The 26,206-nt window shown below is 43.8% G+C and overlaps 1 protein-coding gene across 4 annotated transcripts in view; it reads right to left on the minus strand.

The window, feature by feature from the left end:
- The window catches only part of LOC146042633 (NXPE family member 4-like), a 142,663-nt gene that overhangs the window by 59,535 nt on the left and 56,922 nt on the right, over positions 1 to 26,206 (minus strand). For all 4 annotated transcript variants that reach the window (XM_083162717.1, XM_083162720.1, XM_083162718.1 and 1 more), the window contains one exon: positions 9,775 to 10,460. In XM_083162717.1, coding sequence (XP_083018843.1) covers positions 9,775 to 10,460 — 686 coding nt within the window. The remainder of the gene's footprint in view (positions 1 to 9,774; positions 10,461 to 26,206) is intronic.

The raw sequence follows: 26,206 nt of genomic DNA on the forward strand, positions 1-26,206 counted from the left end.
AGGGCCGAAGGTTCCCCATCCCTGCTCTAAACCAGGGCCGGATAAAAGCAGGGGCAAAAGGGGTCAGTACCCCTGGGCCCCCCTCTAGCTAGGCCCCCTATGGTTAGCATGTATTTTAAAAAATATATATATATAAGGGGATTTTTGTAAGAACTTACCGTTCAAACCCCTTTCTCTGAGTCCAGTCCGGGTGACACAGCTAACCTTGGGATGTAGGAGGGTCCGCAGGAGCCAATGCACCTATAGCTGAAGCTTTTCCTCTGGCTGCAGGCTCCTCCTCTTCTGCATCCCAACATGCTCCAGTTCAATCTTAAAAAGCACACTAGGATACACAACTTAGCACAATGCCCAACATCTTATATGCACAATCATCTTACCATAACATCACACACATGCACGGCATGACTTACTGAGCGTAGGGGAGGGATCGCTGTGTCACCGGACTGGACTCAGAGAAAGGGATTTGAACGGTAAGTTCTTACAAAAATCCGCTTTTCTCTTTTGTCCAGTCCGGTGACACAGCTAACCTTGGGACGTTCACGAGCCGGTACTATGGGAGGGTACACTCAGACTGCCAGTTCTCATCACTACCCGTCCGAATGAAGCGTCCTCCGACATGAACCTGTAAAATTTGGTAAAGGTGTGAACAGAGGACCAAGTGGCAGCCCCGCACAACTGCTCCACTGTAGCCTCATAACGGACAGCCCAGGAGGAAGCCACTGACCTGGTGGTATGTGCATTAATCCTAGAAGGAACAGGTCTACCCACCTTGGTATAAGCAAAGGCAATCACTGACCTAAGCCACCTGGCAATGGTCTGCTTAGAAGCAGGCCAACCTCTCTTATGCACATCATAGAGAACCAACAACGGATCTGTTTTGCGGAAATCCTTTACCCTGTCCACGTAAATTCGCAAGGCTTGAACTATGTCCAATTTCCTCAAATTGTCCCTATTTTTAGCCCCTTCTGGAGGAGAAAACACCGGGAGCACAATCTCCTGGTTCAAATGAAAGGAGGAAACAACTTTTGGCAAGAACTTACTAGGTACTGTTCGGAGCACAGCCCTATCCTCATGAAAAATTAAATGTGGAGATTTACAGGACACGTTCCTAACTCCGAAACACGCCTAGCCGAAGCAATGGCTAACAAAAATGTAAGTTTCCAAGACACATATTTAAGGTCAGCTGACCTTAATGGTTCAAAAGGATGGCCTTGAAGCACAGATAGAACCAAAGATAAGTCCCACGGTGCCACCGGCTGCCTATAAGGTGGCTTTAGCCTGGTAACAACCTGTAAAAAGGTCTGAACCTCAGGCAAAAAAGCTATCCTTTTCTGGAAAAAAAATAGATAAAGCAGAAAGCTGTACCTTCAGAGACGGTAAACCCAGTCCCGATGAGAAACCATCTTGTAAAAACTCCAGTAATCTGGATACCTTGAATCTGGAAGTGTGTACCTTTTTGAAGTTCACACCACCTGATGTAAATCTTCCACACTCGGTGATACTCGCAGCTGAGACCGGCTTATGAGCCCTCAGCATAGTCTGAATCACCGCATCAGAGAGACCTTTCTTTTTCAATAAGCTGAAACTTGAACTGAGCTGAGCCAGGTCCTGGTGAAGAAATGGTCCTTTTCTTAGCAGATCCTGATGAAGAGGAAGAGGCCACGACTCCGCTGACAACCTCAGAATGTCTAGAGTACCATGACCTCTTGGGCCAGCTCGATGCTATCAGAATACTTTGCACCTGCTGAGACCTCACTCGTTTCAGCACCCTCAGTAACATTGGGAACGGAGGGAAGATATATCCTAGGTGAAACTGCCACTGGACCGTCATGGCATCCACCGCCCAAGCGGTTGGGTCCCTGGTCCTGGAACAGAACTTCGGAACCTGACAGTTGTTCCTGGATGCCATTATATCCACCTCTGGGAGCCCCCAGAGACTCACAATTTCCTGGAATACCTCCGGATGCAAGGACCATTCCCCCTCCAGCAGATCCTCCCTGCTGAGGAAATCCTCCTCTACATTCCGGATCCCTGAAATGAAGACAGCAGACAGAACCGGAATGTTGATTTCTGCCCAAGTAAGGATCCGTGAGACTTCCTGCATCACCATCCTGCTGCAAGTCCCGCCCTGATGGTTCAGGTAAGCTACAGCCCCGTGGCATTGTCTGACTGCCCTCGGATAGGGAGGCCTTTCAAACTCTCCTCGGCATTCTGAAGACTCTTCCAAACTGCTCGAAGCTCCAATATATTTATTGGAAGTCTGGATTCCTGCTTGGACCAAAGACCCTGCAACCGATGGTGAAGGGCAACTGCCCCCCAACCCCTAAGACTGGCGTCGGTCGTTATCACCACCCAGTCCCAAGAGTGATGGGACCTCCCCAGCTGCAACATCTCTACGTCCGTCCACCAAAGTAAAGACTCCTTTGTCTCCTGAGAGAGAATCAAACTTTTCTGTTTAATGGTCTTTGCGTTTCCTAACCAGCAAGATAGAATGCTCCATTGCAAAATTCTGGAATGAAACCTGGCAAATTTAAGCGTCTCGAAAGTTGCCACCATCTTGCCCAAGAGTCTCACCCCTGCCAAACTGTAGGCCTGTGAGCCTGCAGTAACAGTAGGACTAATTGATTGATGTCTTTTGCTTTGGATTCTGGTAGGAAAACCCTGTGTAAATGGGTGTCCAGTATGACCCCCAGAAAAAGTAATCTCTGAGATGGAATTAAATGGGATTTGGCCATGTTCAGAATCCATCCCATGTCCTGCAGAAACTGAGTTGCTATGGACATGTTTTCCACCAACTTGATCTCTGACTCCGCTTTGAATAGCAGGTCGTCTAAGTATGGGATGATAACAATCCCCCTGAGCTTCAGTGACGCAGCCATTTTCGCCGTCCTTCGTAAATACCATTGGTGCTGTTGCCAAGCCAAAGGGTAGGGCCTTAAACTGCAAATGAGTCTCCCCTATCGCAAAGTGAAGAAGAGACTGATGTTCCTTGCATATTTGTATGTGTAGATATGCATCCTGGACATCTACAGATGCTAAAAATTCCCCTGGCTCTATGCTGCCAAGCACTTAGCGGAGAGACTCCATTCGGAAATGATTCACCCATACGTGTTGATTTAGGGATTTCAAATTTAGAATGGGTCTGACTGACCCGTCTGGTTTGGGCACCAAGTAGAGTATCAAATAAAAACCCTTCCTTTGTTCCTCCTGAGGAACCAGGACCACAACGCCCTTCTCCCTGAGATTGGAGGTCGCTTCTAGAAGAACCGAGTATGCCCTGGCCTCTCGAGGTAAAGGGGTTGGCAGAAATCTCTTTGGAGGATTCCCCCTGAGATTTATCCAATAACCTGTAGAGACAATGGACCGAACCCACTGGTCGGATGATGGAAGATGCAATCTGTCCTGATACTGCAGGAGGCGACCCGGCACTCTGAGACCAGAACGGGGAGCCTTTACCCAGTCATGCAGAGGATTTATCCTCTCCTTTTGACACTTGCTTCTTACTGAAGGCCCCAAACCTGGATTTTGGCAGCCTTACCTCTACCTTCTGGGAATCTACCTCTTCCCGCCTGTCCTCTACTGGAAGTCCTGCCATGAAATGAAGAGCGAAAAGTAGGTTTAAAGGCCCCAAACCTAGAACCTGACTCATTCACGGTGGTAAGCAAGAAGGTACTCTTACCCCCCCGTGGCCTGTTTAATAATGGCTTCTAGTTCGGAGCCAAAAAGCAATTCCCCTTTAAACTCCGTTTCCAGGGATTTCTTAGATTCATTGTCATCATCCCAGGCCTTCAGCCAAAGGGCTTGCCTTGCTGACACAGAAGTGGCGGAAACCTTGGTGCCTTTCTCCCCAGCCTCAGTGATGTATTCTGCAGCACACCTGAGCTTTTCTACTAGAAAAAATGCCTCAGAATCAGGCCGCAGCTGATCAGCCAAAGCCTCAGCCCACTTAATCATAGACTTCGCTACCCATGCTGAGGAAATAATGGTGCGGAGTGTAAATCCCACTCCCTCAAAAACAGCTTTTAGGCAACCTTCCACTTTCTTATCCACCGGATCCTTGAAGGCTGCACTACCCTGAACTGGTAAAACTGTAGCCTTTGACAGTCTAGCCACCGGCGCATCCACCAATAGAACTTTCTCCCACGTTTTTACATGTTCTTATGGCATGGGATACATGTTTGCATATCTCTTGGACATGGACACCTTTTTGTCAGGCACCTTCCAAGCCTCCCCTAACAAAGAGACCATACCTGGTTCTGAGGGAAAGTAACAGCTTCTCTGCGCATTCTTTTAAATATGCACTGAGCCTGAACTTTATCTTCTTATGACAAGTCTAAAGCCTGTCTAACAGCCAGGATAAGATCCTCAATACCAGGGACAGATGCATCTGCCTCTTCCCTATGATCACCAACCAAATCATCTGTACACACACCATCATCATCTGAATCAGCTAACAGAGAGGATGTAACAGAAGGCCATCTAGAGGAAAGACTATCAGGGGTTTTTGCAAAATTTTCCATAAGTGCATTCATTTTATGCGCAGTGTTTTGAATGACCTGCATCAACTTGGGATCCCCTTGCCCAGGAGCAATGGACCCCATAGAGCATTGGTAGGAAGAACTGGGGCCTGATTAAACTGTTCCTCTGCCTATTCAGTGCCTCAACCAAGGCATTCATAGACTTCCCTAAGGCCGCAGCCCACGCTGGTTCCAGTTGCTCAGACCCATTGGCCTGCATCTTGCCAGGCCCAGACTTACAAGCAGGGCAAGGTTCCCCTTGGTCCATCTGTTCACATGTATAATTAACCCTGCAAATACTGCAGTTTAAAGACATGTCCTGCACCCCCCCTTACAGCAGCAGCATCATCACCTGTGTCAGTCATGATTTACCACTGTGCAAAATGTCAGGCAAAGTACCAGGCAGTATAACCAGTAGTACTTATCTGTCTGCTTGCTGTCTCTGTGACTTCCCAGTCTCAGCGGGGGCAGCGCTTCCAGGAGACCTCAATTCTGTGTGCAGCAACAGGCTATAGCCAGCGTTCAGCTCACTCTGTGGAGAGAAAATGGCACCTGCACACAGGTGGGAAGGAACCAAGTTCCTGCTTCAGCGGGGTGGGAAGCCTGATTGGCGCCCTTTTCCCCCTTTAGCCGCTCCCACAATGTAGTCTCTTCACCTCCTCGTGCCTCCCCTCTGCTGGGATCACTTTGAGTCATCCGACACCGCCGGACACCTGTGACAGTCTTCAGTTCCCCGGAGGGATTTCAGACTGTAAGCCTTTCCAAGATGGCGGCCGCCATTGCGGGAGGTCCTTCCCCACGATCCCCTTCTGTAAGGAGCCAGTTCCGGAGCGCTGCCAGGGCCCAGGCAAACCCCAGCAATGCTTGGGTTAAGCGCTGTGCAGCAGGTGCAGACAGACACCCCTGCACACAGATCGCTTACAGGATGTGCTTCTGTCAGCCTCTGCTGCGCTCTCAGCATGCCGCTCTTCTGTGAGAAGCCACATGCTGGACAAAAACCTGCACTAACACTACAGTTAATAAAATAATAAAAGTCTAACTAACTAGCGGAAAAAAAAAAACAGAATAAAAAAGCCAGCTGCTTAAGCAGCCTGTCAGCCAAGCACCCACTCCTGTGAGCACCTAAAATGAACTGGAGCATGCTGGGATGCAGAAGGGGAAGAGTCTGCAGCCATAGGAAAAGCTTCAGCTATAGGTGCCTTGGCTCATGCGGACCCTCCTACATCCCAAGGTTAGCTGTGTCACCGGACTGGACGAAAGAGAAATATATATATTTTTTTATGCTAAAAGTTTTGTGCATGGGAGTGGGATAGTGCTGAAGCTTCACATGTCTGCCAATGTGACAATTATTAATGGTGCTGAGCATGGGGTGCCAAGGCACACTATCTGCAGTGCATTACTGGGAGTTGACTAAGTTCCATGACACTTTGCACAAGAGGGCAGAGGCTGAGAGGTTTGTGCTGAGCTCTGATTGGTGGAGCTCATTACATTCTTCTCAGGCCCATGAAGGACAGCAGCAGCAGCAGCCTAGTCATGGGAGGGTTTTTAATCAGAGGCAGCACTGGAACTATGAGGTCTTCTACAGTCCTACAGAGTAAGGTGCAGAGGGACAAACACAGGCTTTTCATGTGGTATGTATGTGTATATATATATATATATATATATATATATATATATACTGACTTTACTCTGTGTTTTGACAGTGTAATATTCTCCCATGCAGTTTTCGGCCAGTAATGACAAGTGCAAGGGGGCCCCCCTGTCTAAAGTGTCCCAGGCCCCTCGAAGGCTTAATCTGGCACTGCTCTAAACACATGCAGCCTTGCAAACAGGTCTGATTCTGCTCCACTGTGTCAACATTCCAGTATTCGGCCCCATGCAACAACTTAACCTACAAGACCATGAGGTAGTGAATGTTGTAAGAACTGATAGGAAAAAGGCTATCTGCCCCAACTGAGGTGGTAATGTCTCATGAATAGCCTGGAAGCATGTTCTTGTCAACACTACTGCTTTAAGGTGATGTGGAGCAGTGTTAATTTTGTCAACGAAAATTCAGACACACTTTGTCGATGAAGGTTTTTTCTGTGACTAAGATGTGACGATAACGGAAGTAGGAATTTTTTATTAATGAAAATGTTGAGTAAATGTACGTCCATGTTGTCATGACTAAAATTATATAACGGAAATTCTGTATAATTTTCGTCAGGACACCACATTTTTCAAGTGATTCATTTTTTAAATCCTTTAAATTAACAATACTGCATTTTATACAGTTGTATCCATCCTCTCTGGCCCAGATTAACTTAGTTGTGCTGCGGCTGCGCAACAACTCTTTGTCATGTGAATCACTCAGTCAGTTTATGTAGCTAGCTAATTAGTTAACTTTAGCTATATGGCTATATATTGTAATATGCATCCTTACAGCCTCATTTTATTTTGCATCTGACCACCAGATATTTAGGCCACTTTGACAAACCACAAACCTCCACATTTCAAATAATACCCAACCTCCCTCTACTAAGGGGGTTATTCTAATTTAATCAGTCCCCCGCACGTTCACACGAAGGACTGATTGTTTACGGCTGTACTGGCGGTGGGCGGCATCTGGGGGAGTCAACCAGAATAAGGACCTAAGACTGAACAAGCAGACAAATAACTCATTATAACTCAGTCGAGCCCAGAAACACCCCATAAATTGTTACAATGGTTATAGATGGGCGCCCGCCTTAGATGAGTATTGGCAGCATCGGGTACTCTGCTGTGTGAACCGGCAAAGGCTGTTTGCATGGAAGACAGGAGAGGGATGGGGCCACTACTTTTGGAAGAGACACATTAAAAAAAGAAAAGTCACTTACTGACAGGTGGCCTCACATGAGCTTTGGCCTAATGGGATTCTACCCTGTAAGGTCTATGGCCAATCCACCCCTGGGCAGAGGAGCCACATGCGCCAATCGAATGCACGGCTGCAAATTTGTACAGCGGGTGATTATTTTTTACACTGCGCATGGGTATGGCCCATTGTACACATGCATAAGGCATCCTGCAGTGTAAGTGTGATGAGTTGTGGCCAATGTAAAAGTAATTTTATGGTTAGCCTGTTAGGGGTGTTGTACATATTCGTATTGCTGTGAATGTATGTGTAGTCATACTGCAATCTTCAAAGCATGCACATTGATTTGCAAGGCAGGATTTGACTGTAGAAGGTCATAGCTTAACCGAATGCTTAACACTGAAAATTTGCTGCCTTGTGATCAGGTCTGAATCAGGCCCAAAGTGCAAAGTCAAAAGAGGCCAATTTTTTATTAAGTTTATTTACAGATGGAGCATGTCTCATGCTTTCGGGTCCTGGCAATTCAATCGATAATTGCCACCTGCACCCCTCTAACCCCGCCCGACACCCTGAACCGGAGATGGGCAGGGATTCCGCTCCCCCCCCACCAAGTGATGAGGATGCGCATGCGGGTGAGCCGCATCCCTGCCAGATGGAGCGCCTCTCCGCCAGCTCGTGCCAGTGGAAGAGATCTGGCGAGTGCTGGTGCTGAATGAAAGGAGCTCCTTCTGTATGACTACAATCAACACAAACATCAGAACAAAATTGGTTCCATCCACATCCATTCACAGTGATATATACAAGAGGCTGTACCCATTATTGGACAGGGCGGTGTTACTGTATGTTGTAATACAAATTACGGTTTAAAATAAATAAGTCAATTAATTATTTTCACAATTTCCCTTGGGACTTAAAAGGGTTAATCTAGGGATTCACAATTTTTTTTTAAAATCTAGGAGCCAGAATAAAAGTGTAGGAGCCAGACCTACATGCTCATTGCTACAGGTTTCTTGCTCAATGCCAAGAGTTGCAAGCTCTTTGCCAGGGGATGCATGCTCTTTGCCATGGGGGCTTACCTCTCTACTTCCCTCCCTCCCCACCATTACTATGTGTGGTAACAGCAACAGCCAGGCAGAGCGGTGGACAACCCACCGGCTGCCTTGGTATCAGAGCAGGTACGCTTCCATGGCTATTTCAAAACCTGAGGTGGCTCGTGAGCCAGGAGGATCTCACGGTCTGACAGGCAAACTGAAGCTACCATTGCCGCTACTGATTAGCTGCTGAACTGCAAGCTACGATTGGCCCACAAGCCACCTCGAGTTTTGAAATAGCCGCGTGGGTTATCCACCGCTCTCCCCCGCTGTTGCAGTTACAGCAAGGGCACCACTCTGTCTGGCCACAAGCAGGATGTGCATCATCCCTCCCTGAAAAATCGGGTCGCCAGGAAGCAGAATCTAGTTGCCATGGCGACCTGGCCCCCATGATTTGTCAAGCCCTGAGTTACAGTAATATATGAGGCATTAATATAATGTTATTCAGCACATATGATAATTGAATCTTAGTAAGTAAACAAATATGGTTTAGGTTTTTAATAATTATGTAGATAAATAACTTACAACTCCCATTAAGCCCCCCCCCCCCCCCCGTGCTGCCGAATCCCATCTGTGCCTTGCAAGGGGATGAGTATGAGAACACCTCACCTCGCATGCAACCGAAGGGGAGAGAAATCATTCAATGGTCCCTGACTTATTTCAGTCAGTGTCCACTGAAGAGGGGGTGGGTGCTGATGTCATGTGACTTCAGCCGCATGCCCCCAGCAGGGATCAACCAGCCTGCGTTCCCAGGGGAATACCCATTGTTTTTATGGGGACACCAATAAAACGCTGGGCATTCCACTGAAGCAGCCCAGCCCTCCCTCCCCACAGCGAATGGCCTGGTGAGTGTGTAACTCACCAAGGGCCAGATGCACTAAGCTTCAAAAGTGATACAATGGAGAGTGATAAACAACCAACGAATTAGCTCCTGCCTGATATTTTTCAAACACAGTCTGTGACATGGCAGGTAGCAGCTGATTGGCTGGCTATTTATCGCTGTCCATTTTATCACTTTTGAAGCTTAGTGTATCCGGCCCCAAAGCCGTTCTCTGCCAGGGTTTACACATGCGCAGAAATGCACAAACCCTGACTATCGGGGCTGGGGCCATTTTCAGATTGCACCAAGCGATCCAGAATTGGCCCCTAAATTAGCACTGTGAGCTGAATTATCTAAACCAATATTATTATATTTTTTGTAATTCAAATGTAATGTACTATCTGAAAAATGTGATATTCGTTTCATATTTGTTGTTTGATATTATAAACACTGGAAATCTCTTGTAAACTTTACAGTATATTGAAATAAATTGAAAATCATAGAACTGTAACATACCTCACAAGAAGACTGTTTTCCAGTGTGGACAATTGTGAATTATAAGTTTTCCAGCTTTTATATTCTGTGTATTTATCACAACTAAAATTCTGAGGTTTCACACAAAAAAAATATTCTTCATCTCTCTCATCTTTGTACTCGCACAGTTCTTTCTCCTTAAGGTGAAAACCGCATTTGGTCTCTACTTGTTTTCCTGGACTTGTAAATTTCCCCAAGTAGCCTACATTGCCATACCAGCTGTTTCTTGACCTCCAGAGAGCTGCAACCGCTTCACTTGGGTGCATGAGAAAGACTGTCACCACAACTTTACCCTCCCAAAATAAAGTAAAATAAATGTAATATGTCCCATTGTTACAGTCTTCAATCCTGCCAGATGCTCCTGCTCTAATATCAGAGTTCGAAATTCTTGCTCTTAAATAGTCTCCTCCGTAGGTTTTCCTCTTGCCTGAATAATCATATGCATCAACCTGTATGGTCAGAAGATCACCAACACAATAGCGTTCAGCTGAGTTTTTAAGGAGAACTTTGCTATGCTTAGCACTTGTTGTGTTGTTCTTATGGGAAAAAGTCACTTTAGGCATCCTCTGATCTACTTGATTGAATATTTCATTTATCCTCATTTGCATTATTGAAGTTTTCTCAGTAGAACCCTTGGAAACTGTGATGTTGCTCTCTTTTGCCATAATCTGAAAAAAAATACATAAATAGATATCATCTATATATAGGTCTAGTGTGCGTGAGTCTCCGAAACAGTGTGAAACTACATCTATTTCTCACAAATGCACAAACACAGAAGGTAGCAGACTAGCTTTCGAAGCTTTTGCTTTGAATGGGCTTACTAGGAGGTGGAGAGAGAGATCGTCAGGCTATTCAAATCCAGAAAGAGGGCACTCACCACATAGTCTCAAGAAAGCAGTTTTAACCCCTTCCTGACAGAGCCAGTTTTTGCGTTCCTGACAGAGCCCTTTTTTTCAAATCTGACATGTATCACTTAAGTGGGGATAACTTTTTTTTGCTTTTACTTATCCCAGTGATTTTGAGATTGTTTTTTCGTGACACATTGTACTTCAAATTAGTGGTAAATTTGGGTCGATACAGTCTGTGTTTTTTTGTGAAAAATACCAAAATGTCGTAAAAAAATGGAAAATTTAGCAATTTGCAAAATGTTAAATTTTCTGCTTGTGAGACAAATAATCATACCACTCAAAATAGTTAATAACTAACATAGACCATATGTCTACTTTATGTTTCCATCATTATTTCAACTTCCTTTTAATTTTTTTGGACACTAGGAGGCTTACAATATGAATAGCAAATTCTCAAATTTTCAAGAAAATTTCAAACACTGATTTTTTTAGGGACCAGTTCAGTTCTGATGTGACTTTGAGGGACTTGTATGTGAGACACCCCCATAAATGATACCATTTCAAAAACTGCACCCCTCACAGTATTCAAAACAGCATTTTGGAAGTTTGTTAACCCTTTAGGTGTTTCACAGGAATTAAAACAAAGTGTAGGTGAAATTTCAAAATTTCATTTTTTTTTGCAGATTTGCAATTTTAATACATTTTTGTAAGGAATACAGTACATTTTACTAGAGAAATGTGACTAAAAATTGATTCCCCCAATTCTTTTGTTTTCATAAATATCCTATATGTGGCCCTAGTGTGCACGTTGACCAAACCACAGGCTTCATAATAGAAGGAGCACCTACTTGATTTTGGAGCCTCCTTTTTATGAGATTATTTTTTAGGCACCATGTAGGTTTCTAGGCACCATAAGATGCTAAAATTTAGGAACCCCCCCACAAGTGACCCCATTTTGCAAACTACACCCCTCAGGGAATTCATCTAGGGGTATAGTGTACATTTCAAACCCCCAGGGGTTTCACCAATTGTGGTACAACTGGGCAGTGAAAATTAAAAATTAAATTTTGTACACAAAAATGCAGTTCTGGCTCAAAATTTTTCATTTTCAGAAGGTATGAAGGAGAAAAAGCACCCCAAAATCTGTGCCCCAATTTCTCCCGAGTACGGCAATGCCTCACATGTGACCAAAAAATACCATTTGGGTGCATGGCAGGACTCAGAAAGGAAGGAGTGATTTTTGGATTTTGCAGCTCAGATTCTGGTGGAATGTTGGTGGGTGCTATGTTGCATTAGCAAGACCCCCAAGCACCAATACAGTGGAACCCCCCCACAAGTGACCCCATTTTGCAAACTACACCCCTCAGGGAATTCATCTAGGGGTATAGTGTACATTTCAAACCCCCAGGGGTTTCACCAATTTTGATACAACTGGGCAGTGAAAATGAAAAATTACATTTTTTTACACAAAAATGCAGTTCTGGCTCAAAATTTTTCATTTTCATAAGGTATGAAGGAGAAAAAGCACCCCAAAATCTGTGCCCCAATTTCTCCCGAGTATGGCAATGCCTCATATGTGACCAAAAAATACCAGTTGGGTGCATGGCAGGACTCAGAAGGGAAGGAGTGATTTTTGGTGGTGGAATGTTGGTAGGTGCTATGTCGCATTAGCAAGACCCCCAAAGCACCAATACAGTGGAACCCCCCCCACAAGTGACCCCATTTTGCAAACTACACCCCTCAGGGAATTCATCTAGGGGTATAGTGTACATTTCAAACCCCCAGGGGTTTCACCAATTTTGATACAACTGGGTAGTGAAAATGAAAAATTACATTTTTTTACACAAAAATGCAGTTCTGGTTAAAAATTTTTCATTTTCAGAAGGTATGAAGGAGAAAAAGCACCCCAAAATCTGTGCCACAATTTCTCCCGAGTACGGCAATGCCTCACATGTGACCAAAAAATACCATTTGGGTGCATGGCAGGACTCAGAAGGGAAGGAGTGATTTTTGGATTTTGCAGCTCAGATTCTGGTGGAATTTTGGTGGGTGCTATGTCGCATTAGCAAGACCCCCCAAGCACCAATACAGTGGAACCCCCCCACAAGTGACCCCATTTTGCAAACTACACCCCTCAGGGAATTCATCTAGGGGTATAGTGTACATTTCAAACCCCCAGGGGTTTCACCAATTTTGATACAACTGGGCTGTGCAAATGCAAAATTACATTTTTTACACAAAAATGCAGTTCTGGCTCAAAATTTTTCATTTTCAGAAGGTATAAAGGAGAAAAAGCACCCCAAAATCTGTGCCCCAATTTCTCCCGAGTACGGCAATGCCTCACATGTGACCAAAAAATACCATTTGGGTGCATGGCAGGACTCAGAAAGGAAGGAGTGATTTTTGGATTTTGCAGCTCAGATTCTGGTGGAATGTTGGTGGGTGCTATGTTGCATTAGCAAGACCCCCCAAGCACCAATACAGTGGAACCCCCCCACAAGTGACCCCATTTTGCAAACTACACCCCTCAGGGAATTCATCTAGGGGTATAGTGTACATTTCAAACCCCCAGGGGTTTCACCAATTTTGATACAACTGGGCAGTGAAAATGAAAAATTACATTTTTTTACACAAAAATGCAGTTCTGGCTCAAAATTTTTCATTTTCATAAGGTATGAAGGAGAAAAAGCACCCCAAAATCTGTGCCCCAATTTCTCCCGAGTATGGCAATGCCTCATATGTGACCAAAAAATACCAGTTGGGTGCATGGCAGGACTCAGAAGGGAAGGAGTGATTTTTGGTGGTGGAATGTTGGTGGGTGCTATGTCGCATTAGCAAGACCCCCAAAGCACCAATACAGTGGAACCCCCCCACAAATGACCCCATTTTGCAAACTACACCCCTCAGGGAATTCATCTAGGGGTATAGTGTACATTTCAAACCCCCAGGGGTTTCACCAATTTTGATACAACTGGGCAGTGAAAATGAAAAATTACATTTTTTTACACAAAAATGCAGTTCTGGCTCAAAATTTTTCATTTTCAGAAGGTATGAAGGAGAAAAAGCACCCCAAAATCTGTGCCCCAATTTCTCCCGAGTACGGCAATGCCTCACATGTGACCAAAAAATACCATTTGGGTGCATGGCAGGACTCAGAAGGGAAGGAGTGATTTTTGGATTTTGCAGCTCAGATTCTGGTGGAATTTTGGTGGGTGCTATGTCGCATTAGCAAGACCCCCCCAAGCACCAATACAGTGGAACCCCCCCACAAGTGACCCCATTTTGCAAACTACACCCCTCAGGGAATTCATCTAGGGGTATAGTGTACATTTCAAACCCCCAGGGGTTTCACCAATTTTGATACAACTGGGCTGTGCAAATGCAAAATTACATTTTTTACACAAAAATGCAGTTCTGGCTCAAAATTTTTCATTTTCACAAGGAATGAAGGAGACAAAGCACCCCAAAATCTGTGCCCCAATTTCTCCCGAGTACGGCAATGCCTCACATGTGACCAAAAAATACCATTTGGGTGCATGGCAGGACTCAGAAAGGAAGGAGTGATTTTTGGATTTTGCAGCTCAGATTCTGGTGGAATGTTGGTGGGTGCTATGTTGCATTAGCAAGACCCCCCAAGCACCAATACAGTGAAACCCCCCCACAAGTGACCCCATTTTGCAAACTACACCCCTCAGGGAATTCATCTAGGGGTATAGTGTACATTTCAAACCCCCAGGGGTTTCACCAATTTTGATACAACTGGGCAGTGAAAATGAAAAATTACATTTTTTTACACAAAAATGCAGTTCTGGCTCAAAATTTTTCATTTTCATAAGGTATGAAGGAGAAAAAGCACCCCAAAATCTGTGCCCCAATTTCTCCCGAGTATGGCAATGCCTCATATGTGACCAAAAAATACCAGTTGGGTGCATGGCAGGACTCAGAAGGGAAGGAGTGATTTTTGGTGGTGGAATGTTGGTGGGTGCTATGTCGCATTAGCAAGACCCCCAAAGCACCAATACAGTGGAACCCCCCCACAAGTGACCCCATTTTGCAAACTACACCCCTCAGGGAATTCATCTAGGGGTATAGTGTACATTTCAAACCCCCAGGGGTTTCACCAATTTTGATACAACTGGGCAGTGAAAATGAAAAATTACATTTTTTTACACAAAAATGCAGTTCTGGCTCAAAATTTTTCATTTTCAGAAGGTATGAAGGAGAAAAAGCACCCCAAAATCTGTGCCCCAATTTCTCCCGAGTACGGCAATGCCTCATGTGTGACCAAAAAGTGGCAGGACTCAGAAGGGAAGGAGTGATATTTGGATTTTGCAGCACAAACTCTGGTGGAATGTTGGTGGGTGCTATGTCGCATTAGCAAGACCCCCAAAGCACCAATACAGTGGAACCCCCCCACAAGTGACCCCATTTTGCAAACTACACCCCTCAGGGAATTCATCTAGGGGTATAGTGTACATTTCAAACCCCCAGGGGTTTCACCAATTTTGATACAACTGGGCAGTGAAAATGAAAAATTACATTTTTTTACACAAAAATGCAGTTCTGGCTCAAAATTTTTCATTTTCAGAAGGTATGAAGGAGAAAAAGCACCCTTAAAATCTGTGCCCCAATTTCTCCCGAGTACGGCAATGCCTCACATGTGACCAAAAAATACCAGTTGGGTGCATGGCAGGACTCAGAAGGGAAGGAGTGATTTTTGGATTTTGCGGCTCAGATTCTGGTGGAATGAATGGTGGGTGCTATGTGGCATTAGCAAGACCCCCGAAGCACGGTGAAATGATGAACCTAAAAATCCATAGATGTGTGGTATATTTTAAAACACTCCTTTATACATAGGCCGGGTTTGTCGGGGCAAGTGTCACACTGGAAAATAGTTTGCTTTCTTATTCCCTTTTTATAGCAAACTTTGCACCTTTTTTGTGTCCTGCCCTTTTTTCCAGTGGAGGGGATTTCATCAGGAAAATGCTGCCCTGGTACAATACGGGGGCCAGTACTAGAAGTACTGGGGCCCTCTGCCTGCTGGTTCCCATATACTAGGCCCTTTATGACTTCCTCTTGAAAGTGCATAAATGTCCCCCTCTGGCCGGTAGAACGGAATAGCACGTAAGCGTTATACAGTGCCATCTGGATGATATACACGGCCAGCTTCTTGTACCAGATTTTTGTTTTCCGCAGGGCACTGTACGGCTTCAGTACCTGATCTGAAAGATCCACTCCGCCCATGTACCTATTGTAATCCAGGATACAATTAGGTTTTGAGGTGTGAATACTGGTACCTCGTACAGGGACGGAGGTGGTACTGTCTCCGTGAATTGTTGTCAGTATAAGGACATCCCTCTTGTCCTTATATTTGACCAACAACATATTTTCGGTGCATATTCCCCTGCTTTCACCCCTTCTCATTACTTGGGCAATGTTCGTTTTTGGGAGGCCTCTTTGGTTCTTGCGCACAGTACCGCAAGCTGCTGTACCTCTTGAACCAAGGGCCTTAAACAGGGGGATGCTGGTGTAAAAGTTATCCACATAGAGGTGATAACCTTTATCCAGGAAGGGGTGCACTAAATCCCAGACAATTTTTCCACTAACACCTACGAGGGAGGGGGGGCATTCTGGCGGTTCAATTCTTGAATCCTTCCCTTCATATACCCTAAACCTGTGGGTGTACCCTGAGGTGCTTTCACACAGCTTATACATTTTTATGCCATACCTTGCCCTCTTACTGGGAAGGTACTGGCGTAATTTAACCCTTCCTTTAAAATGTATAAGGGACTCGTCTATGCAAATGAATTTATCTGGGATGTACATCTCTTCAAATTTGGCACTGAAATGATCAATGACCGGCCTGACTTTGAATAGCCGGTCAAAGGTGGGATCATCTCTGGGTGGGCACTGTGCATTATCGTTGTAATGCAAAAATTTAAGGATCGTCTCAAATCGAGCCCGGGGCATGGCCATACGGTAAAATGGGGTGCTGTACAGAACATCTGTACTCCAATATTGCCTAATTTCTGGCTTTTTTACTATGCCCATATGAAACACCAGACCCCAAAACGTCATCATCTCTACTGCATCTACAGGGGTCCACCTAGCAAATGATGACGTGGGGTTTTGAGCAATAAACTGCTGGGCATATAAATTAGTTTGGTCCACCATTAAATTTATAAAATCATCAGAGAAAAATAATTTGAAAAAGTCAATTTCTCTGAGACCTGTGGAATCAAATTGGATTCCTGGCATGGCCAAAAACTCAGGAACCTGGGGCTCAAAATTGTCTGGTGGTGGGGTCCATACGAGATCAATTATTGGGGGGGGGTCTCAGCTGCTCTACGGGGGCGTCTTTGAGGGGGTCCCTCATCACTAGAGGAGGAAGAGGAGCTTAAGACGAAGCCTTCAAATTCCCCGCTTGCATCACTGGCTGTGTCAGAGTCAGAGGCAAGCATGGCATATGCCTCCTCCGCTGAATACATTCTTCTGGATGACTGGGATGACATTTGGGATTACATTTGGGATGACATTTGGGATGCCATTTTTATTTTTGTGTTACTGGTAGTGAAATGTTTCAACACGTGTATAGTGTAGGGGGGGGGTACAAACTTTATTTCAACCCGGGGGGTATGTAGTGTGTAGTGTGTATGTAGTGCAGAAAAAAAAAATACTTTATACAAAAAAAAAAAAATTGAAGGGGTTAAAAAAAAAAAAAAATTGAAGGGGTTAAAAAAAAAAAAATTGAAGGGGTTAAAAAAAAAAAAAAAAAAAAAAAGGTCCTGCGCCAAAAATTGAGCACAGATGTTGGTCAGTAACGTCCGTCACTGAACAGCGCTCAAAGGCAACAGGAATTTGATCAAAAAAAAATAAAAAAGATCAACCCTGTGCCGAAAAGGCTGATCAGTGATGTACGTCACTGATCAGTGCACAGTGGCCACAGGACACCCACAAAATCACAGTGTGTGTAAAAAAAAAATTAAAAAAAGACCCCACAGCAGCCTCAAAAAAAAAAAAAGGTGATCAGTGATGCGACACTGATTACCAGTGAGGGGCAGCAGGTGCACAACCTTTGGTGCAACTGACAGTGCAACTGGCAGCAACTGGCAGGTATATATAAAAAAAAAAAACCTCTGCACCCCCAAAAAGTTGCTGATCACCTCAGATATAGTGATCAGCACAAAAGGCGGGGGCAGCAGACACAAAATTTAGCACTCTCTATCACTCTCTGTCACTATCTCTCTCTATCTCTCTATCTCTCACTATCTATCACTCTATGACACTGCAGCAGCAGCACTGACAGTTATATATATGAAAAATAACCCCTGCACCCCCAAAAAGTTGCTGGCGGTGCACAAAATGGGGGCAGCAGACACAAAATATAGCAGTCTCTATCACTCTCTGTCACTATCTCTCTCTATCTCTCTATCTCTCACTATCTATCACTCTATAACACTGCAGCAGCAGCACTGACAGGTATATATATATATATATATATATAAAAAAAAAACCTGCGCCCCCAAAAAGTTGCTGATCAGTTAATTTATACTGATCAGCACAAAAGGGGGGGCAGCAGTCAGTTATATAAAAAATATATAGCACAATCTGTCACTATCTCTCTCTCTCTATCTCTCTCTCTCTATCTCTCTATCTATAACTATATCACACTGCAGCAGCACAAAATATAGCACTCTCTGACACTATCTCTCTCTATCTATCTCTCTCTATCTAACGCTATTACACTGCAGCAGCACAAGTTCACAACACAGGAAGTCACAAGTAGTAACAGGATCCAGGAAGCATCCAGCACACTACAAGCAGTGATGAAGCAGTGATCAGGTAAGTATTTTGCTCGGTTCAGGTCAGTATACTGCGGCAGCTAGGCACGGTGACCGCACTGCACGCAATTCCAGACCGGAATGGCGTCGAACCAATCACGGCCTTTGGGGGCAGGCGGGGTGAGGTGGGGTGACACCAGTGTCACCCTTACACCCCGCGGTGATTGGTGCTGTACTTTACAGCACCAATCACCTCCGATCGCGTGTCACCGGCGAACGTTATTCGCCGGTGACACAGAAAACGCTGTAATTGGCTGTTCACACTGAACAGCCAATCACAGCGATCGCCGACGGGGGGGCGGCATCGCAGCCCCCCCTGGGCATGCAGGGACATGTCTGCTGTCAGGGACAGCAGACATGTTGAAACTGTCACCGCGTCTATAGACGCGGTGACAGTTACAAGCCATGACGTACATTTACGCCATGTGTCGGGAAGTACTTCCCGACCATGACGTAAATGTACGTCAAATGTCGGGAAGGGGTTAATACATCACCAATTTTAGTGGATTGTCAACGTTTCGGACCAACAGGTCCTTTGTCAAGACATACAGCTTACAACCGTGCAGCAAGGTGAAAAGCATCCAAGTGAACTATGCCTTGGGCGCCATCCTAAATAGTCTATTACGATATAATTGATAAACAGGTATGCGGCTAATAACGATAGCCCTTACACTAGAGTACACATATTAATCTTTTACATAACTCACAAATTACCTGCAGTACTTGCAGAGAAATCCCCATATCAGTAGCGCACGCCACGCTTATCAGGCAGCTTGCATCACTGATGACCGGATCCAGTATGGCCGTGAGTTCCACTGGCCATAAGTAGTATGGCCACACGTTCCATAGTGCCAGAGATTAGGCTCCTGGAACGCAAGCCCATCACCTATCAGTGACACACATCAGCACCTGCAGACCTCTACAAATATAACAAATCTGAAACGATCCACATCTACCTATAGTATATACATTAGGGCAGAGTGAAAAAGTTGAAATTGAGATATTCAAAATCGGCTAGTGTGGAAAAGTTGTGACGACCTGAATAAGAAACTTACAAAAGCATTTTGATCTGAGTCACCATCTTCTGTTCTGGCAAGAGACCTAAAGTTTAGCTTTTAGATAAAAATTATTATGTCAGGACGTCTTAGAGTGGTTCATTAATATACTTTAGCATAGTAAATAGAGTATGAGTTTGTCCTAGTGCAAAGTGACTGACTGGCGGGAGAAAAAATCCATGATAACTGACCCATTTTCATGGTCACAATTGTGAATATTGTGTGTTTTCTCCTGAACGTTTTTTTTTTTTTTTTTTTGGGAGAGGATGCTCTGTAATTTTAAGTGACCAAGAAAAAAACTTGGGGCAAAAAATCAGGGTAAATCCCTTTTTTTGCCCTTCATATAATAATGCACACCTGTGTCTTCTTTTTTATATATGTATCTTTCTTTTATTAGAAGACTCTAATGTATTAGTACAAGATACCAGGTTTCATAAACAATATACAATCCATGTTTACGAACATCAAATTACACAAGTGCATTTTACATTGATATGAACAATACAAGTTATTTAAGGAAAGATCTCTTAAGGCCCCAAACCTATGGTGTCACTAAAGTGGCGGATCATTAGCCATCAATCGTGTTAAATACCAAGAAGTATTTGAAAAACATTTAACAATTAATAGTTTCGTTGAGTCAGGGAGAGTTAAAATATAACTTTCCCATAATTCAAAACAAGAGGCCACCTTAGACTCTTTTTGATAAGAAGCTTCCATCCAATCCATCCGGAATATGTGAAATAACTTTTCCTTAAACAATTAAAAAGGAGGAGACTCCAGATGGGTCCATACCTAAAGAATTATTTTTTTGGCAGCTGAACTAAGAATTAATAAAAGTTTACGACCACCTCTTGAGACTCTTTGGCCTTGGGGTATCATACCAAAGATAGCCCACTGAATGGTAAATAGTTTAACAAATTATCTACAGCAAATTTATACACCTTGAGCCAAAAATATCTTATTTGTGGGCATGACCATAGACAATGGAATAAGTCTGCGTTATCTTTTTGACATTTTGAGCATCTATGATTTTGAGAGGGATTCATCATAAAACTACGTTGTGGACTAATATAAGTTCTTCGATGAATGTTCAAAAATAATTCCCTATATGAGTTTATTGGAATAATACGCCAAGAATCATAGAAATTTTTCAACAAAGAGTCTACCGTGATATCAGGAAAATGACGTTTCCATTGAGGAAGACCAGAGCTCAAGGAACTGTAATCTACTATATTGCGTAAAAGAATATAATGTTTTGATATCGCTTTACAGTCTGAGTTAGGGTTGATTAAAACGCGGTCAGGGGTATTGTTCCAGTCTTTATCTGTAAGTATGCGAGGACCCTTACTTATATAATGCTGAGCTTGAAAATAAGCAAAGGGATAGGGAGCTATAAAATCAAACTTATCAACTGCCTGAGTAAATGTAAGTGTATATTTAGAAGTTTTATCTATAAGGTGAGCAATAGAGGTTATGCCCTTAGTAGACCATGAGAAAAAGGATTAGAGGCCAAGCCTTGTTGAAAGTCAGGGTTTTTAAGAAAGGGGAGAAAAAGGGATTTATGAGCATTCAACCCATTTTTAGGTCTCAAAATGTACTAAAGCCTACGAGTGTTCCACAGCAATGGGTTCTCCCTAATCTCCATAGGGATTTTTGGTCTTGTATGTGAAGAAATGAAACCAGATTCCAATTTTGTAAAAAAAAACCTCTTCCAATGAAGAATTAGTATAAATATTGGTATTGTGAATCCAATCTCTAAGGTGACGAATCAAAGCAGCATAATTATAAATTGTTAAATCTGAAAAATTAATACCTCCATTATAAATAGGTTGCAAAAGCCCCAATAAACCAATTCTATGTCGTTTCTGGTTCCAAATAAATTTAGCAAAGCTTAAATTATTTTTTTTTGTATCTTCAATTGTAAGTAAAAGGGGAAGTGATTGTAAGAGATATAGTATTCTTGGGATAGATATCATTTTAGGGATATTAGCCCTACCCAAATAGGAGAGCTGGAGATGACGCCACCTTGCCACATCCTTGGACAAGGATACAATATATTTTGAAATATCGATGTGATATAAAGAGGAAGGGTTTTTAGAAATCATAAAACCTAGGTATTCAAAAGATTTAGTGGCCCAGGAAAACAGCACCAAAGAATACCACACAGGACGGGAGTATCCAGGTCTCAGATACATAGCACCTGTGTCTTCTAATGTCCAACAAACTCTTTACTGAATGCTACAGTAAGTTCAGTAAACTTTGCATTACACTCTGTTCTTTAGGTGCAGAATTTTAATCACTTCTCTTTATTGTCTTTGCTTGTGGCAGTTTATTTTAAACATGAATTGGTCTGAAAAACAGTTTTGCAACCCTATGCTGGGAACATGATTGGGCTGCATTACAGCACATAATTATGCAAAAGATAAGCCAATATATTAATATTGTGTAATATACACATACAATTGTGTAATAAACACATACATCTAATGTTTAGAAAAATAAAATCAAGAACTTTGATTAAAAAATAACAGGTTTCAAAGATGTTTTACATACAGTATTGTCTTCTTCTTGTTTGTTTATGTTGAGCTTTTAGTTTTTTACAAACCACTTTGTTTGATGTCCACAATTATTAGACTGTTAAATTGGGTCAGTAAGCACATAAAAAGGAAATAAAGTATTGCTGATCAATCCTGCCTAGTAATTAACACAGTGATTGGCATATACTGTATGTACTGCTGGACACCACTGATAGAATGAATAACTCTCAATAGCATATCCAGTAGAATATGGGGTCAGTCCTATTATTGTCAAAGGTGTGAGTTGCCATTCGGCAATCTCGCACCCTTTGCAGCGCCAAATTCACTTAAAAGCTTCTCAGTAGACCTGTAATACTCTTGCTGTCACGTCTGGGGTCTGAGTCAATGTGACGAAGGCCTCAGGATAGGCTTGGACCGATTAATGAATCGGGGAGGCTTGATTAGACCCTTGTACATAAATTGTACCATAGTGAACCCAGAGGCAGGATTAGCAGAAAGCAGGCAGGAGTAAAAGTACAACCAGTTTTATTGAAAAAGGAAGATTGTACTTGGCAAGGGATACGGTTATTAGGTCTACACCAACTAGGTGGAAAAGCATTGGGTCGACACAAATAGGTCTTCATGGGTTTAGGTCAACATAGGATAATGACGACATGGGTCTAGGTTGACAGGTCATTAGGTTGACACAAGCATTAGGTTGACATGGGGCTTTTCACTGCTTTTTGAGCCGACATGTGCCGAGAGGAGGTATTTTATGCCCTACCATCCACTAGGGTGTGGTGGGAGAACAAATTAGTGTGCCTGAAGCATTTGACTTTGTCGAAATTCGGGTAAAAAAAAAAACAGTTAAAAAACCCATGTCGACCTTTTCACTGTTGACCTTGCCCATGTTGACCTAATGCTTCTGTCAACCTAATGTCCTGTCGACATAGACACATGTTGACCTTGACCCATGTCGACCTTGCTGCCTGTTGACCTAGTGGTGTCGACCCAATGCTTGTCAACCTAGTTGATGTAGACCTAACAATAATAATAATAATATTAACCCCTTCCCGACATTTGACGTACATTTACGTCATGGCCGGGATGTACTTCCCGACACATGGCGTAAATGTACGTCATGACTTTAAAGTGCCACCGCGTCTAGAGACGCGGTGACAGAGGGACGATGTCTGCTGTCCCTGACAGCAGACATCTTCCCTCATTGCCCAGGGGGGGCAGCGATACCCCCCCGTTCGGCGATCGCTGTGATTGGCTGTTCAATGTGAACAGCCAATTACAGCGTTTGCTGTGTACCGGCGAATAACGTTCGCCGGTGACACAGGGATCGGTGGTGATTGGTGCTGTAAAGTACAGCACCAATCACCACCGGGTGTAAGGGTGACACTGGTGTCACCCCACCTGCCCCCAAAAGGCTGTGATTGGTCCGTCGGACCGACGGACAAATCACAGTCATTTCACCTCAGATGAGGTAACGGAGACAGCCCTGCAGCCGCCATTCCGGTCAGGAACAGCGTGCAGAGCGGTCTCCGTGCCCATCTGTGCCCTATACTGACCTGATCGTTGGTGGCATCCGTGCTGCCAGCTCCTGGTGTGACTTCCTTGTGACTTCCTTGTGTTGCTGCTGCTGCTGCTGCAGCAGCGTCATTGTGGCAGAGATTTAAATTGTGTGCTATTATTTTGTGCTATAATTTTGTATCTGCTCCCCCCTGCTGCCCCCCTTTTGTGCTGATCACTATAAACTAAGTGATCAGCACCTTTTTTTGGGGTGCGGGTTTTTTTTTCTTATATATACCCTGTCAGGTTGCACCCACAGTTGTGTGCCTGCTGCCCCTCACTGCTAATCAGTGTTGCATCACTGTGTTGCATCACAGTGTTGCATCACTGATCAGCAGTTGTTGTTTTTTTGGAGAGTGCTGTGGGGTTTTGTTTTTACACCCACGGTGCTTTTGTGGGCGCCCTGTGGCTGCTGAGCGCTGATCAGTGACGTACATCACTGATCAGCATTTTTGGCACAGGGTTGTTCTAATATTTTTTTTTTTGATCAAATTTCTGTTGCCTTTGAGTCATCAGCAGTTTTTTTTTTATTTTATTTTTTTGGAGAGTGCTGTGGTTTTTTTTTTTTTTTATTGTTTTTACACCCACGGTGCTTTTGTGGGTGTCCTGTGGCCGCTGAGCGCTGATCAGTGACGTACATCACTGAACAGCATTTTTGGCACAGGGTTGATATAATTTTTTTTCAGCAGTTTTTTTTAATTGTTTTTTTTTTTTGGAGAGTGCTGTGGTTTTTTTTTTTAAATTGTTTTTACACCCACGTTGCTTTTGTGGGTGTCCTGTGGCCGCTGAGCGCTGATCAGTGACGTACATCACTGAACAGCATTTTTGGCACAGGGTTGATATAATTTTTTTTCAGCAGTTTTTTTTTATTGTTTTTTTTTTGGAGAGTGCCGTGGTTTTTTTTTTTTTAAATTGTTTTTACACCCACGTTGCTTTTGTGGGTGTCCTGTGGCCGCTGAGCGCTGATCAGTGACGTACATCACTGAACAGCATTTTTGGCACAGGGTTGATATAATTTTTTTTCTGCAGTTTTTTTTAATTGTTTTTTTTTTTGGAGAGTGCTGTGGTTTTTTTTTTTTTAAATTGTTTTTACACCCACGGTGCTTTTGTGGGTGTCCTGTGCCCGCTGAGCGCTGATCAGTGACGGACGTTACTGACCAACATCTGTGCTCAATTTTTGGCGCAGGAGCTTTTTTTTTTTCTTTTAAACTTACACGTGTTAAAGCACTACATACACACTACATACCCCCCGTGTTGAAATAAAGTTTGTACCCCCCCCCTACACTATACACGTGTTGAAACACTACACTTAAAAATAATAAAAATGTCCCAATCATCGCAAAGACTGTTTTCAGCGGAGGAGGCATATGCCCTTCTTGCCTCTGACACTGACACAGCCAGTGAAGTAAGCGATGAATTGGCATTTGTCTTAAGCTCCTCTTCCTCCTCTAGTGATAAGGGACCCCCTCAAAGACGCCCCCGTAGAGCAGCTGAGACCCCCCCCCAATGATTGATCTCGTATGGACCCCACCACCAGACAATTTTGAGCCCCAGGTTCCTGAGTTTTTGGCCAACCCAGGAATCCAATTTGATAGTACAGGCCTCAAAGAAATTGACTTTTTCAAAGTCTTTTTCTCTGATGATTTTATAAATTTAATGGTGGACCAAAGTAATTTATATGCCCAGCAGTTTATTGCCCAAAACCCCACGTCATCATTTGCTAGGTGGACCCCTGTAGATGCAGTAGAGATGATGACGTTTTGGGGTCTGGTGTGACATATGGGCATAGTTAAAAAGCCAGAAATTAGGCAATATTGGAGTACAGATGTTCTGTACAGCACCCCACTTCATCGTATGGCCATGACCCGGTCTCGTTTTGAGACGATCCTTAAATTTTTGCATTACAACGATAATGCACAGTGCCCACCCAGAGATGATCCCACCTTTGACCGGCTATTCAAAGTCAGGCCGGTCATTGATCATTTCAGCGCCAAATTTGCTGAGATGTACATCCCCCAAAAATTCATTTGTGTGGACGAGTCACTTATACATTTTAAAGGAAGGGGTAAATTCCGCCAGTACCTTCCCAATAAGAGGGCAAGGTATGGCATAAAAATGTATTAACTGTGTGAAAGTACCTCAGGGTACACCCACAGGTTTAGGGTATATGAAGGGAAGGACACAAGAATTGAACCGCCAGAATGCCCCCCCTCCCTCGTAGGTGTTAGTGGAAAGATTGTCTGGGATTTAGTGCACCCCTTCCTGGATAAAGGTTATCACCTCTATGTGGATAACTTTTACACCAGCATCCCCCTGTTTAAGGCCCTTGGTTCAAGAGGTACAGCAGCTTGCGGTACTGTGCGCAAGAACCAAAGAGGCCTCCCAAAAACGCACGTTGCCCAATTACTGAGAAAGGGTGAAAGCAGGGGAATATGCACCGAAAATATGTTGTTGGTCAAATATAAGGACAAGAGGGATGTCCTTATACTGACAACAATTCACAGAGACAGTACCACCTCCGTCCCTGTACGAGGTACCAGTACCCACACCTCAAAACCTATTTGTATCCTAGATTA

Source organism: Crinia signifera, chromosome 19 (assembly GCF_055691185.1).
Source record: "Crinia signifera chromosome 19, ASM5569118v1, whole genome shotgun sequence".
In the NCBI taxonomy this organism is placed as follows: Eukaryota; Metazoa; Chordata; class Amphibia; order Anura; family Myobatrachidae; genus Crinia; species Crinia signifera.